The sequence below is a fragment of the Mycetomoellerius zeteki genome, unplaced genomic scaffold (assembly GCF_001594055.1).
Source record: "Mycetomoellerius zeteki isolate Tzet28-1 unplaced genomic scaffold, Tzet1.0 scaffold402, whole genome shotgun sequence".
Classification (NCBI taxonomy): Eukaryota; Metazoa; Arthropoda; class Insecta; order Hymenoptera; family Formicidae; genus Mycetomoellerius; species Mycetomoellerius zeteki.
The window spans coordinates 2,712-18,209 of NW_017257395.1; the positions used below are offsets into that span (position 1 = coordinate 2,712).

Genomic DNA, 15,498 nt, shown 5'->3' on the forward strand with positions numbered 1-15,498 from the left:
GTTTCCTTACATATACCGAGGACCACATTAGCGTCTTAGGAGATTACTTAAGACGGTCTTAAAATAAGAATCGACATAGAATTGCCGTTCGCCAAATTGGTTAAATATTTTAAATTTCAAAATTTTAGATTAGGAATAGAAATGGAAAGATTGTTCGAAATCAGTGTCATTGAAAACTCTTTAATAGAACATTTCATCTTTAGCAGTCCCATCCGCCATATTGGTTGAATTTTTAAATTCTAAGTTCGGATTCGGCATCAGCAACCGCGAAAACCCTTTAATACTTCAATTCGCTACAATCGGAGAATTTTTAGCATTTCCGTCCATCATATTGGTTCAGCCATTTTGAATTTTCAAAATTTAAGTTCGGTTTCGGCTTCAGCGACCCCGAAACCTTTTAATACTACATTTCGCAAAAATCGGAAGACTTTTAGCATTTTCGGTAAAACTTGAATCCTCCATATTGATTCAACCATTTTGAATTTTCAAATTTTGAGACCGGATTCGAAATCGGCGACCCCCAAAACCTTTAGATACGACAAACTAATACTCAAACTAATACTCTAACAGCCTCAACGAAAAGAGGCTTCAGGGCACGTAACACGCCAATTTTAAGATAGGAAATTTATTCGAAGATTATATTTTCAAATAAAATACAAACTGTTTTGTAAAGAGCGTAAAAATTATGCTATACTATAATACTTTATAGTGCTATACTATAATACTTTATAGTGTTGAAAAATATTAGATGTGAATATTTTTACAGGAAAACGTCGCTTCAGTGAAGACAGTGCATTAGACCGGATTGCCGATTCCCTGTCAATATCTTTTAATATGGACCAAATAAAACAAATGTTACCTCCTGCACAAGCTGCATTTGATAAACCAACCATAATTGGAAATATGATAGCTGCCCAACTCCGTGAGATAGACCCGGAGTTGCATGATGAAGTAACATTACAATTATTAAAAGTAACAATGGATGCTAAAAGGAAGAAATAAGATAAGCGGATGAAGAATATTATAAATTGTTTTGGCTCTTCTTTTAATCATTTTAATATAATTTTGTTTAATATTATATTATATATATATAAATGTTTTTAAATAATAAAATAAAAATTACATTTTAGGAAATATACACACGTGTTATATTACAGTTATATTGTTGAGTGGGAAATTACAACTAACGAGTACGTTACATGTAACTATGTTTTAGCTAGGTACATACATAACATACATAAACAGATTCAAACAAACCTCAATATCAATGCTAAGCGTTCAGGTGGGGAAATGGATTCCCGAACAACATTCTGTTTTTGTAGTTTCGCACCAACAATTTGTAATAATTCCTCCAACTTATTTGAACTCATTCTAAAATAATTATGGAAACGGAGATCTTCTAATCTTAATTTTGGGACTGATGCAAAGTAAAAACTGCTTTTATTGCGATCTTCGAAGATGGGCGCTATCCAACATTGTTTTTTAGAATATTGCCGGTTTTTATTTTCCGTATAACGTAGCACAGCAGCTGCTGCGGCTGTACGTCGTCTTTTAATTTCTAGTTCTACAACAGTTAAAATTGTACGTTTAAACTGCTCAACGTAATTCAGGTATTCATTATCCATTTCAGGTATTCGTTATATCTTTTTGTCTAATTTTTATTGCAATGATACGCATTTTCACAATTTGATACAAATAAAACTAAGAATGCGTTCCGTTTCTCGCATGATGTGCATAATGCATCGTTTATCCTTGTTGCTCACCAAATGTTAAACAAGGACAATAGATGCATCATGCGCATCATGCAAGATACGGAACGCACCTTAACTGCCGAACGACTTGTTCAAGTTCAAAACACTTCTTCATTCGTGACGCAATAGTAGCACAATATATCTGTGGTAGTGGGGATATCGCCAGCGAAACTTCGCTCCATGAAAAGGCAATAGGGCTTAGGGCTACCGCACACAAAATTCCATAACAGTGATCGTAAGATGTAAACTTAAGCCGATGAGCCAATCAAGATATTGCTTTAAGTCTACGTAATCTAACGGAAATGGAAATAATAGTAAACTTAGCCATAACCTCGCAATAAGGCGAATTTCAACCGGTTGAAACTCGCCTTATGGATAAGTTTACTGCTATTTCTATTTCCGTCAGATTACGTAAATCTAAAACAGTATCCTGATTGGCTCATCGGCTTAAGTTCACGTCTTATGCGTGGTCTACAATGGGCAGTAATAGTAGCGGATGAAGCAGTAAGACGTCGCAGTAAGCTGGTTTTTCGGTATTATAGGGTGTAGAGCAAGTCCGTAAGTGAAATGGTTGAAATCCATTTCTTACTCTACTCTCTTACTCTCAACCAATGAGAACTCAGCATTCAGTAGTAAAGAAAACGCGCGCAAGAAGCTAGTGCTGTTTTTGCATGCTATAACCTAAAGTATGGCAGACATGGAGTTTCATGATAGTTCTGGGCGTGATTTTGAAATAAGGATTAACCGAGAATTAATTGCCGTGGTCCGGTGCAATCGGTTTTTGTATGATAAGACCGAAAAATTATATGCCAACGCCAATGTGAAAACCGAAGCATGGAGACAAATCGGTGCAAGTCTCTAAGTCATTGTAGACACTCAGACGTAAAGAGATCCTAATCCTACAGCCTACTTCTAATGTCTACTTCTTAATCCACTACTGCTACTGCCCATTGTAGAACACGCATTAAGGTTACTGTTACCGAAATTTTGTCTGCCGCAGCCCTTAAGCCCATGGCACATACAAAAATGTAAGGCCGTAAGACATAATCAGTAAGGGAATTGGCCAATCACGGTAGAGACCGTAAGGCCAGTAGCGAATCCAATGTTACGATTTCCTTACTGCTTACGTCTTACGGCCTTACGTTTTTATATGTGCCATGGGCTTTAGCGAAGCGTTGAACGCTGGCTTCGTTATCGGCGGAGTGAGGGATCTTCGCCAGCGAAGTTTCGCTGCGTGAAATTGCACCTTAACACGCGTTTTTAAACGCTCGACTGTGATTGGCCGATTTGCCTACGGCCTTACCCCGGATTTACAATAGGTGTTTTAATCCTTAAGTTGTAAGAAATTGACCAATCACAGTCGAATTCGAGGAGAATAATCGACTATGATTCATCCATTTCTTATGGCTTAAGACTTAAAACTCTATTGTAGATCCGGGGTTACAATTACGACTAAAATTTTTGTACGTGTGATGGCCTTAAGGATGCCGTATAAACGTAGTCTATATTCTCTGAGTCATCGCATACATAGTAGTCTCTCTATCCGACTCTCTTAAGATCGCAAGCAAATCGACCAATCACAATCAAAATTACGATCTCGCGTTTTAAAACGCTCGATTGTGATTGGCCGATTTGCTTACGGCCTTACGATTACGACTAAAATTTTTGTACGTGTGATGTGGAGTCTACAATAGAAGTCGTAGCGGTCGTAGGGTCTTAAGTCGTAGAAAATTGACCAACCACAGTTGATTATTCTTCTTATATTCGACTGTGATTGGTCAATTTTCTACGACTTAAGACCCTACGATTGCTACGACTTCTATTGTAGACCTCGCATGATGGCCTTTACGCCGCCACTAGCGTCATTCGATAGGGAAATACTATAGCACATGTTACGTGCACTATAGTATTTCCCTAGTTTGTCGTATGCGATTCTTTTCAAGAATAGAGCCCCTGAGCTGCGTTGGGAAACATCACCTGGGTGCCCCTGTGTATCGTTTTATCCTTATTTAACATTTGGTGAATAACAAGGATGAAACGACACGCGATGGCATTCGAGTGATGTTTCCGAACGCAACTCTGGAATATCCCTCGGCTCTCCAGCCTCGTATAGAGCTCTAGATACACCAAAGTAGCGCTTTCAATTTATCTGAGCTGAAATGCCGACAATTATTCTATAATATCTTTAATACTTAATTAATTTTGGAACGCATCCTGTATCATTAATATTTTCACGTATATCTATAAATACACAAGTTTGAAAACAATATATCATCATATTACGAACACTGTCGAGCAAAGTGCGAGTGTGACTATCGCTCATCAAACTAATTGTAAGACCATTTGTAGGAAATAGCAAAAATTCTAGACAATTCCGCGATATAGCTCGCACAAACGTAAACGATAAATATATGCACGCACGTATCAACTACGCTCGTGAAAATATCAAATCAACAAATAGGTGCGCGATCATAATAGAATTGGACAGGATGTGATTGTGCGAACCACACTCGAGATGTCAAACGCTTGAAACTTGAAACAAGCCGTCGTGCTCGTCTCGATTAATACTCATATTTCGTTATTAGATATGTCGAGAACGTGCAGTATTGGAGATTTTAGGTAAGGTTATTTTTCATTTATAGTTTGGTTACATCTCAACAGATGCGAGTCAAAAAAATATCGATGCTGCATCGTGAAAATATTTGTCAATATAGCGGCGCGAAGTCTAATTTGTCATATGATCGAGTGCTTTCACGACATAGCGATCAACAGTATGTAATGCTTTTGTAATACTGAATGAACACAGCGAAAAATAAGATGTCACCGTTTCGGAGGAAAAAGTCCGGGAGATCTTTTCCCGTCAAAGTTTGCACCTTAGATGCAGAACTCGAATTTAATCTAGAGGTTAGTAGATAAGTGTCACAGTCTTACGTTGAATTGCTATTATGTATCTTGCACTGATGATATATCTCGCAAGCTGACAAATTTCCTGTGGCATAGTGGAGATCGACAGGCAGAGAATTGTTTGATCTGGTGTGCCGTACGATAGGATTGAGAGAAACGTGGTATTTTGGACTTCAATACGAAGATGCAAAGGGCTTTATTTCTTGGTTAAAATTAGACAAAAAAGGTGATTGTAATTTGTCGCCATTTGTTCAGTATTTAGACATTGATTGAAATAGATATAATCCGGATATTTTTGTAATTAATTGTATATATTTACTGCAATGACACGGAACTAATTACAGTTCAAGATCAAGGCATTTCGCAGCATCAAACAACATCATTCATGTTCTTAGCAAAATTTTATCCTGAGGATGTTGCTGAAGAACTAGTACAAGAAGTCACTCAACATCTGTTCTTTTTACAAGTGAAGCAAGCTATACTATCCATGGATATTTATTGTCCACCTGAGGCTTCTGTATTACTTGCTTCTTATGCTGTTCAAGCAAAGGTATCTTTTTGTAAGCTAAACTATAAATGGTATTTGTAGTTGATTCTTATATTTAAGATTGTTTTAAATATAACAACCGACTATGAATACTGATCTATACATTTGTTAAATTAATATATTAATATAAATTAAAATTAAAATAACTAATAATTTGTATTTTAACTATATATATATATATAATATAATACAAAATATATTTTAAATATAATAAATAAATATAGTTTAAACATACAACATACACAAATTATAGATTTATCTTATTTATGTACTTTGAATTGCTTGTATAAGGTAAGACATGTTTGTATTTTACGTGACTTATTAATAGGATTAATAGAATATATTTAAAAAATTTAAATTAGAAACATAAATTATACACATTTCAGATAACAATATCAATTGCTTAAATAAAATCTGTACCAAATCCGAAGATTTGTAAAGTTTCTATCAAATAGAACTCTACTTTTAAAGCAACTAGATCTTGGACTTGATTTACTTCTGTACATTCCTCAAGCGCGCACACACACACACACACACACACACACACACACACACACACACACACACACGTATATCCTGGAAATTGAAAATCTTGAATATTTTACTTATTTTTGATGAAAAAATGTTTCAGATGAAAATGGAACGATTTCAAGGGAGACATACTTTGAACATGTTTTTTATTTTTTTAAGTCAAAGTTTGAGTTCAAACAGATATAAAGGTCAGTACCATTTTTTTTAAATGGAATTATATGATTTTTTTCCGTAACATGATTCTTTTAATTATTTTGCATATAAAAGTATTAAAACAGAGATATAAAAAACATTAATAGTTTACAAGATATCTTATACTTTATTCTGGTATATATTGACATGAAATGTCAAATATCTCCTAAATTATTATCTTTTTTTTATAATTGTACCCTAATACTTTTATGAACAGAATAAAAATAGGATGATTCAACTGATGTGAAAAACACATACTTGCTCTTAAAGAAAAGCAACTGTGCAGTTTGCAATAATCGTGCAAATAAGATAATCGGATCCTATATGGTCTAACTGATCTTCGAAACTTTTTCTAATTTTTTCTGAGTAAAAAATTGAAAACTGATGAAGGACCTAATAGGATAAGTATGTGTATGCTGCCCCCTGCATTTATCTGGTCGAGATTTTTACCATAAGTTAGCAGCGATGCAAGAATAAATTTCGCAAAATATTATATCTGAAAAAAAATTTTTATGGGAGTTATGGGGATAAAATTGAAAATCGATGAAACGAATTTTCTCTTTAATGGATGAACCGATTTCGACGAAAAAGAAATATGTTATAGGATTTAATGGTGCGATGTTTAAAAAAATGAAAATTTTTTTTGAAAAACGATTGAAAAAAATTTTCAAAGTTTTTAATATTTTCTTTTAATAGGATGTACTTGAGACACTACTACCATTTTTTACTAAAATGATCTTCGACTTATCTAGTATAACGTATTTAATTTTCAAAACGATCGGAAAGGTAGTACATAGTTTTAAAAAATGAAGAGTTTGAGCGTGCGATGTACGATTAGCCGGGTGTTGCATGAGATTCGGCTACGCATATTACACTAGGTATTAAAGCTCAGCTATGTATAGATGCTTATGTAAGAACAACTCGCGAAAAAACTGCGAACGATCTCCCACGTCTTTAATTTTTTTGCCAGCGAGTCCTTTATCCTGCTGTTTACATGAAATATTTCCACGTTCATAGTAGAAGATAGACGTATTTTAGTCAGTCTTTCGCGCTCTGTGTCGCGTGAATTGCCGTGGAGCGCTATCAGCTTTGATCATTAGTATTAACGCGGTTATCGTTATTATTTAATTTGATCGCTTGATAAACTATTTCAGTAGGTCCATTCACAACGCGTTTTTATATAAGTAACACTTATCTAAAAATACTTGCTATATTGGTTCATTTTTGCTATTTTTTTTTTTTGCAAAATGTCGAGTTTTCTTTGATTTGACTCAATGCAATAGAAAATGTCTGCGTCACTGACGAATCGTAAATGCAACACCCGGCTAATCGTACACTGCACACTCAAACTCTTCATTTTTTTAAATTATGTACTACCTTTCTGATCGTTTTGAAAATTAAATATGTTATACTAGATAAGTCGAAAATCATTTTTTAGTAAAAAAAAAAACGGTAGTAGTGTCTCAAGAGTACATCCTATTAAAAGAAAATGTTAAAAATTTTGGAAATTTTTTTCAATCGTTTTTCGAAAAAAATTTTCATAATTTTTTTTAAACATCGCACCATTGAACCCTATAACATATTTCTTTTTCGTCGAAATCGGTTCATCCATTAAAGAGAAAATTCGTTTCATCGATTTTCAATTTTATCCCCATAACTCCCATAAACAATTTTTTTCAGATGTAATATTTTGCGAAATTCATTCTTGCATCGCTGCTAACTTATGGTAAAAATCTCCAGATAAATGCGGGGGGCAGCATACGCATGCTTATCCTGCTAGGCCCTTTAAAAAAAGGAAACATTTTTCAACATAAAAAAATATAAAGTTATTACAAATATTTACATGAGTGCAGTGAAGATTTTGAGAAAAAGTAGGTTATATTTTTCATCTTTTAAAACATTTTTTTACGAAAAAGTGGAAAACGTATATTTACATCATACATATGTACCTGTGGCATGATCTAAGTATACGTGTTTTTTTTTCCGTAAAAAGATATTAGAAAAAAATAGAAGATAAAGTGATTTTATGTTACTTTTATAGGATTATAAATTGATTAACATACTAACATGTTTATTGATATGTAAAAATATATAAAAAATTGTTTTCTAAACAATTGACTTATCTACTTATGTACCGAGAGTTCCAGGTTCAAACTCTGAGGCAATATTTTTCGTAATAAAATTATTTACAGATATTAGATTTCATTAACATTTAATTTTTAATCCTTATAAAATTGCTGGCTAGCATCAAAAATTGCTTTTCAATTTTAATTACTATTCTGATTCTACTCATGATTGCCTTTGAAGATCGAAAAAAATTTCGGCGTGCAGTTTACAGAATCAGATATGTATATAAATTTACATAAAAATATTTAAGCATTAAGATTTGCTTTGACCAAATATAGAAATTGTCTTATTTAATTAAATTTATTCTCATTGGTCCAAATTCGTATTATATTGCTTATTTACTTATCTACTTATTTCCACGATATTTAATAGGTGAATTAGAATCCATTTAAAACAAAAGTAAAAAAAACATTACGATCGATGTGTGTACATACACTCAGTATGCATAGTTTGGCCATATGGTTCACTTTAAACCAGTGCCATTTGTAGTGAATTTGTTGCAAACACATAAGGTTTCAAGCATTTAAAAATGAAGGTTTAAATGCTTTTTAAACATCGTTCTGCGGCTATTTTTTGCAAAGATATGTAATTTTGAATTTGCTCTTTTTTAGCGCTTTAAGTAATCCCCTAATTTTTGTTAGCAATATAAAATGAACAAACTGAGCAATAAACTGATACAATCAAGTCTGATGCAATCGAAGATCTCAGCACAAAGATGGTCGTAACTGAGTCATAGTCGTGGGTCAACGCACAATGTTTTGATCAACCTACAACTACGACTTACGTTCATCTTTGTCCGTCTAAGCAATCTGTTGAATTCATTGTGTAATTATCCATAAACAGCGAGTAGGGCATATTAGATACTAGATCATAATAGAGTCCAGTTATCTTATACAGGGTGTCCCAAACTTTTTGACACACTTTGTGGGCAGGTAGAGCAAACTAAACTGAATCGAAAAGTCGTCTACCATTTTGCAATTTTCGCAATTTTTTTAAATTATTCAATGAGCAAAATGTCTAAAATTGACGCATAAAACAATTTTAAGAGTTCTTTAAGAAACACTTTAAAGTATTTCATAAAGAACTCTAAACGAAAGTTGTCTTATGTCTAAATTTTAAAGTTGTCTTATTATGCGTCGATTTTACCCGTTTATTCGGTGATTTTTAGAAATTAATATCTCGTTAACTATTGCGAAAATTGCAAAATGATGTTTCAACTCAGTTTAGTCTAGTTCGCTTGCCTACAAGCGATGCATCTGCAAAAAAGTTTGAAACACCTTTTTTTTAATAGTAACTATGTGTTTTCTTTACACAATTGATTTATCTCATCATTCTGTGTATAAAAATATTATGATATGATTATCGAAAAATTAGTAATTTACGATACATTGCATATCAAAAATGTGCCAAAATGAAATATAAAATATTTCGTAAACTATTGATTTTTTATTTTTAACTTAATATGCAGAATAATTAGAGAAATCTTATTAGGTAAGTAAAAAAATCATATAATTCCATAGAAAAATGGAATAATGCGACAGTCTTCGCATTTTCAAAAATTGACTTTTTTTCGAAAATTGTTTTTATTATTTACACTCTTTTCCCTTCGCTCTTCAAGCTGTACTTTTATCGAAACGTTTTTCCGTACCTTCCGTATTTGTCGAAGTATTTGTTGGTAACTATTAAAATAGGATCTTGTGTGTGTATGTGTGTGGGTGTGTGACTGTATGTATTTATATTGATTTAAATATGCATCCAAAAGTTAGTTTTTTTTTTTTACAAAAATTAATAATTATAATATGTGTATAATAGAAAAAATAGTAATTTCTATTTTGATTATCAGTATGGCGATTATGATGAAATTTCATATCGCCCTGGAATGCTTGCCAGTGAGGACTTGCTTCCACAGAGAGTTATAGATCAATATCAAATGACTCCAGAAATGTGGGAGGATAGGATAAAAATTTGGTATGCCGATCATCGTGGCATGTCTCGAGACGAAGCAGAAATGGAATATCTTAAGATTGCTCAGGATCTCGATATGTATGGTGTGAACTATTTTCCTATTAGTGTAGGTATATGATATAATTTACATTAACTATATCTTTCGTAAATGTTCACTTTAGGGAAGGCACTTCGATAATCTTGATATATGTTGTCAAAGACACCCTTCTGAATAACTTCCAAAAGGTTTTACCTGTCGCTTATTGTTTATTAATTAAAAAGTTTCAAACTAAAAAAGGTTTAATTTTATTTAATCTAAATATCGCATTATTAGCACATTTACATGCCTTATATTCATGGTTAAATCCATGTGGAATCTTATTTTGCGTTGTAAAATGTATGCGTGAACGCAGTGGATTTCGTCTCTATGGAGGGAAGGAGGATTCCATTATCAAAAAATAAATTTGAGTTGAACCTCGCTTCGCGTGAAAAGTTGCAAATTTATGTAATACCTTGTTTCGCTGAATACGTATTGTATGAGCATGGAGACAATGAGTTCCCGGAGGGGGGATTTACTAAAGAAACAAAACTAATTTGACTCTGGTTTTACAATTTTCAACGCGAAGCGAAGTTTCAAGTTGGATTTACAATTTTTGACGTAAAGGGAGGTTCAACCCAAACTTGTCTAGTTTTTTGATGATTTGGAGTCGCCGGGCGCGGAACCCATAAAAAAATTGCATACTTATGAACTTTAAATGTAAAGCAAGGTTCCACATGGGTTTATAGTTTTCCATGCAAAAATATACATTTTATTACTATTAAAAATATTAGAGAAGATAATTAACTTTATTTTTTAATAACTTTTTAATAACGAGCGATGGTTAAAACTTTTTAGAGGGCATTCAGGAGAGTATTCTTGACAACATATGTCAAGATCAAGAACATCGGAGATATCTCCCCTAAAGTAAACATTTATATTATATTTTGTATCCTTTAATATTTTAATATTTTGATATCTTGAAAAATCTATTAATATAAATTTTCTTGTTTTATATTATAGAATAAGAAGGAAACAGATCTTTGGCTTGGAGTAACAGCATTGGGATTAAATATTTATGAGAAGGAAAATAAACTGGCACCGAAGACAACGTTTACATGGTCGGAAATTCGTCATATTAGTTTCGACGATAAGAAGTTCATAATCAAGCCTGTTGAGAAAACATCACCAAACTTCATGTTCTTCTCGCAGAAAACTCGCATGAACAAACTGGTAAAAAAACAATCAGATGTTGGCAGCTGGGTGAGGGGTTTAATAGCTTTAAAATTGAACGAACGTAATAGTGACACAGCTGCTCACGTATTATTTGTTAAGATCCTAGATCTATGTATCGGCAATCACGATCTATTTATGAGGAGACGCAAACCTGATTCTATGGAAGTTCAACAAATGAAAGCACAAGCCAAGGAAGAAAAATCTAGGTTAGTAAACGTATCTTCTTTCGTTTGTTTTTATCACAAATTCTGTGTTTGTATTCAAAAAGGTGTTTAATGACTTCATTATCTACATAACTGACAAGGAAAGGCCCTCAACTCGGAATTTAAAAATTATAAAACTCTGACAATACATAGAGGATACCCTGACATGTAACAAATAATTTTTTTGCTATCCGAATTCACCCTAAAGATGAAGGGAAAGACCTTCATCATTCCGTTCTGTTACAATGTAGACATGGTATCGTATTTTATTAACATGCCTGGACTGTATTCGAGCTTTAAGAAATGTTGGATTAATAATATCAATATCATAATTAGCGAAATCATTAGCTCTTATATCACGGCCGAGTCTTATTCCCAAGTAAAATCACGATTAAATAAGGGTGATTTTCCTGCAAGTGAAAAATCAGTTTATGTATATTCCAAGAGCTCCTGAATTAACAGATAATTTGCAGTCTTAAAATGAATTATTTTCCGATTTTCTAACATAGTTCTTTCTTGCGTGCCGACGCTAGGATGATTTTCCTGCTAAGGGATTGCAACTCAAAAATAAAAAATTATATATATTTGTATTGCATTAATTCTGGAACCATTTTTATTAATGAAATTGTAGATATAATGCTATTTTCTATGATTTATCTTTAGAGTGTAAATTAGTTTTGGGATTGTTTTGAAAATAAGGGATGAAACTCAAAAATTGAAACTGCACTAATTTAAAAGCTCATAAAGAATTCCTAATTCTGAGCTATTCATCTTTTATTCATCTTTTATTATATAGAAGGTTAGCTGGACAGAGGTCATCTCACTGAATGATCTTTTTAAATGAAAATTATGATATTTTAATATGATTTTTATCTCAAACGCAATCTCCACTTAATTTGAAAAGCTGACTCAGAAATCTATCCTATACAATGTCTAAAATCAAGGTCGCTGATGTGAAATATATAACTTTTTGAAAATATAATTACCATAATTTTTCCATAAACTTCTTTTAAACGATGAAAATAATCGCTATGTGAATAAGTGTATTAAATTGCAAAGGCATATACTTTGAATGGAATTAACCTGTCGGTTGTATATTTGTAAGTATTACAATCGAAGTTCAGATATTTTTTTAACAAACCGGAGATCGCTTTATATTATCGATTACATTATATTTAAGGAAATAAAATGTGATAATGGTCTAATTTGATGATTAATTTCAAATTATATCTTTATCATTATTTGATCATCTGAATATTTTAAAAATATTCATGACATTACATCTAGGAGGCAAATTGAAAGAAATAAATTAGCACGAGAAAAACAATTAAGAGAGGCAGCGGAAAGAGAAAAGGCTGCAATGGAACAGCGACTTCTACAATATCAGGAGGAGATACGATTGGCGAATGAAGCTCTTGTAAGAAACTAATGACACAGAAAAATATAGAAATAAGCATATAAAAATATAAATTAATATATACATAGAAAATGTTTAATTATGTACTTAATAATTTGATTTTATGTTTTATAGAGAAGGTCTGAAGAGACAGCAGATCTTTTAGCCGAGAAAAGCCGTGTAGCAGAAGAAGAAGCAATGCTTTTAAGTCAGAAAGCATCGGAAGCTGAACAAGAAATTACGCGTATACGATTGAATAATATGAAGACTGAAGAAGAAAAAGTCCATTTGGAACGGAAAACTAGAGAGGCTGAATTATTAACTGAAAGACTAGTTCAAGAATCGGAACGTAGAGCTGCTGAAGCAGAAAAATTAAAGGACGAATTATTACGTGCAAGAATTGCTGAGAAAGAAGCTAAGGAAAAATTATTAGAATTCCTGAGTAGAAATGCCTATACCTCTACCATAACTGTAAGTGCATCATTAACATTTATTCATAAACAGTGCAATTAGAAATATTGATATCAGGCCTGTCCAAAACTCGGCTTGTGAGCTTTCTCTCCGTCGTCTCGGTGAGCAAGGCCATGGGAGAGAGAACTTTTCCACAGTAGGATCAAATTTAGGACCCAAATTTGATTGACTAGCTGATTGCTTTGAATTGTTATGCGCGTTGTCTCACTTGTGCCCTGTCAATTCTTCCATCATGAGCAAGACAAAGCATAAATAACAAAGGATAAATGCCAGTGCTCTGCCTAATTCAGGTCTGTTCAAACATCGTTGCAATATGCAACGTTGCAACACATTGCAACAATATTGCTGCAAACTTCTGTACTATATGGGAATATTCATATTTTTTATATCAGGAGACATGGTAATGTCTCAGCATTAACACAAGCGCAGCGACATGTCATGGCTAGACCGACCGTGTATGTACCTTTACGCGAGCCGGCGAGTTGAGGGGGACCGAGATTATTATATTTCAATAAGGGCTGAACCGATCGAGTTCTTTGTACTCTTAATCAATAGCTTACACTCCGATTGTATAATGCGACTTCAATCACCCCACGTTGTTCTTGTCACGGAAAATTTTTTCGAACGAGTTCTCACTCGACCCCATATGCCATTTAAGATTTTCCGGCTTCCCTCTCCCTGCACTCCCCAGGGATGTTAAGATAAATGTTTTTGAGATTAAATGATAAATTTTCTTATTGTATTCTTATAAGTTTCAATGCTATATAGTATATCTCGAACCATTCAGAAGTTATTTAGGTGCTGCGCTGAACTTTTGGCGGACCTTGTATATACAGAGTTTTTCAGACTCGACGCACCACCTGCTAACGGTAGATTCCTCAAGTCAAGTTTTGAGATAAAAATTCTAATCCCAAAATGTCGAAACACTATATACATGTATTATATACAGAGTGTCCTGGAGTGACCGCCAAATATTTCGTGTGCTGGTAAAGCGAACTAAACTAAGTCGAAAAGTCCTTTATCATTTTACAATTTTCGCAATAGTTAACAAGCTATTAATTACTAAATATCGCCGAATATTGGTTTTTTTTAATTTTTTATTTAAGTACTATCAACTTTACAGGAAAACAACAGGTGACAAAAATTGTTTATTTTCTTCACATAGAGCTCTAAAAGTTTTTTCAGAATTTTTTATCAACTTTTTAATACTGCATTTTCTTATTGGTAATTATTTTTATCAACATGAGAAAATGCGATACTGAAAAATTCTGAAAAAATTCTCAGAAATCTATGAGAAGAAAGTAAACAATTTTTGTCACTTGCTGTTTTCCTGTAAAGTTGATAATAATTGAGTAAACAATTAATGAAAACCAATATTCGGCGATTTTTAGTAATTAATATCTTGTTAACTATAATTACGAAAATTGCAAAATGGTAAAGGACTTTTCAACTCAGTTTAGTCTACTCTTTCAGCATACGAATTATTTGGCAGTTATACTGGGACATCCTGTATATATGTATATGTATATATACAGGGTGTTTCCAAATTAAATGGCAAAACTTCGGGAGCGTGTAGAGGAGTAAAAAACTAAGAAAAAAAGTCCTATAGACATATGCTCGTTTTTGCTCCGTTTCAGAGAAATCGAAAAAAAATGTTTACATTTCTTGCCATATCTAGCACCGACATATTTGATTACATTTTCCACTTTCTGTTATGAATTTGTCAGTCGCTCTTTGAAAGCCTTTAACAGTAGATGAATTTTGTCTTTTGCAATATGCCGCGTACGTATTCTAATAGTGAATATGCTGATATGGTTTTTGTATACGGTTTCTGCAACGGTAATGCTTTAAAGGCGGTGCGAGAATATGCACGACGATTTCCAAACAGAAGAGTGCCAAACCGAAGAGTGTTTATGTTGACATTTAATAGATTGCGAGAGACTGGAACATTTTCAATTCGACAAGAAAACAACCGATTTCAAGCAGCGTTACGAAGAGATTTGCAGGCAGGGAATCGTATTTTACAACATTTTGACAATCATCCTGAGACCAGCGTTCGGAATGCGTCGGCTGTATTGGGAGTGTCACCACAAACAATTTGGCGAACTGTAAAAGGAGATAATCGCTATCCCTACCACATTCAAAAAGTGCAAAATTTA

At 33.2% G+C, this 15,498-nt stretch overlaps 2 protein-coding genes across 7 annotated transcripts in view; both read left to right on the forward strand.

Moving 5' to 3' along the window:
* LOC108726230 (uncharacterized) overlaps positions 1-2,300 on the forward strand; it is a 3,960-nt gene extending 1,660 nt beyond the window's left edge. Inside the window, exons 4-5 of the mRNA XM_018453678.1 lie at positions 767-922; positions 2,158-2,300. Of these exons, the coding sequence (XP_018309180.1) occupies positions 767-922; positions 2,158-2,300 (299 nt within the window). The remainder of the gene's footprint in view (positions 1-766; positions 923-2,157) is intronic.
* Positions 2,301-3,795: 1,495 nt separating this feature from the next.
* The window catches only part of Mer (ezrin/radixin/moesin family protein merlin), a 13,456-nt gene continuing 1,753 nt past the window's right edge, over positions 3,796-15,498 (forward strand). Inside the window, exons 1-9 of one of the 6 annotated variants that reach the window (XM_018453682.1) lie at positions 3,798-4,370; positions 4,466-4,655; positions 4,752-4,881; positions 5,000-5,205; positions 9,896-10,123; positions 11,057-11,296; positions 11,369-11,475; positions 12,760-12,889; positions 13,004-13,339. In XM_018453682.1, the coding sequence (XP_018309184.1) occupies positions 4,548-4,655; positions 4,752-4,881; positions 5,000-5,205; positions 9,896-10,123; positions 11,057-11,296; positions 11,369-11,475; positions 12,760-12,889; positions 13,004-13,339 (1,485 nt within the window). In that variant the 5' untranslated portion in view covers positions 3,798-4,370; positions 4,466-4,547. Of the gene's footprint in view, positions 4,371-4,465; positions 4,656-4,728; positions 4,882-4,999; positions 5,206-9,895; positions 10,124-11,056; positions 11,476-12,759; positions 12,890-13,003; positions 13,340-15,498 lie in introns of those variants that run through there. The other 5 variants (XM_018453683.1, XM_018453681.1, XM_018453679.1 and 2 more) reach the window with 5 other exon arrangements.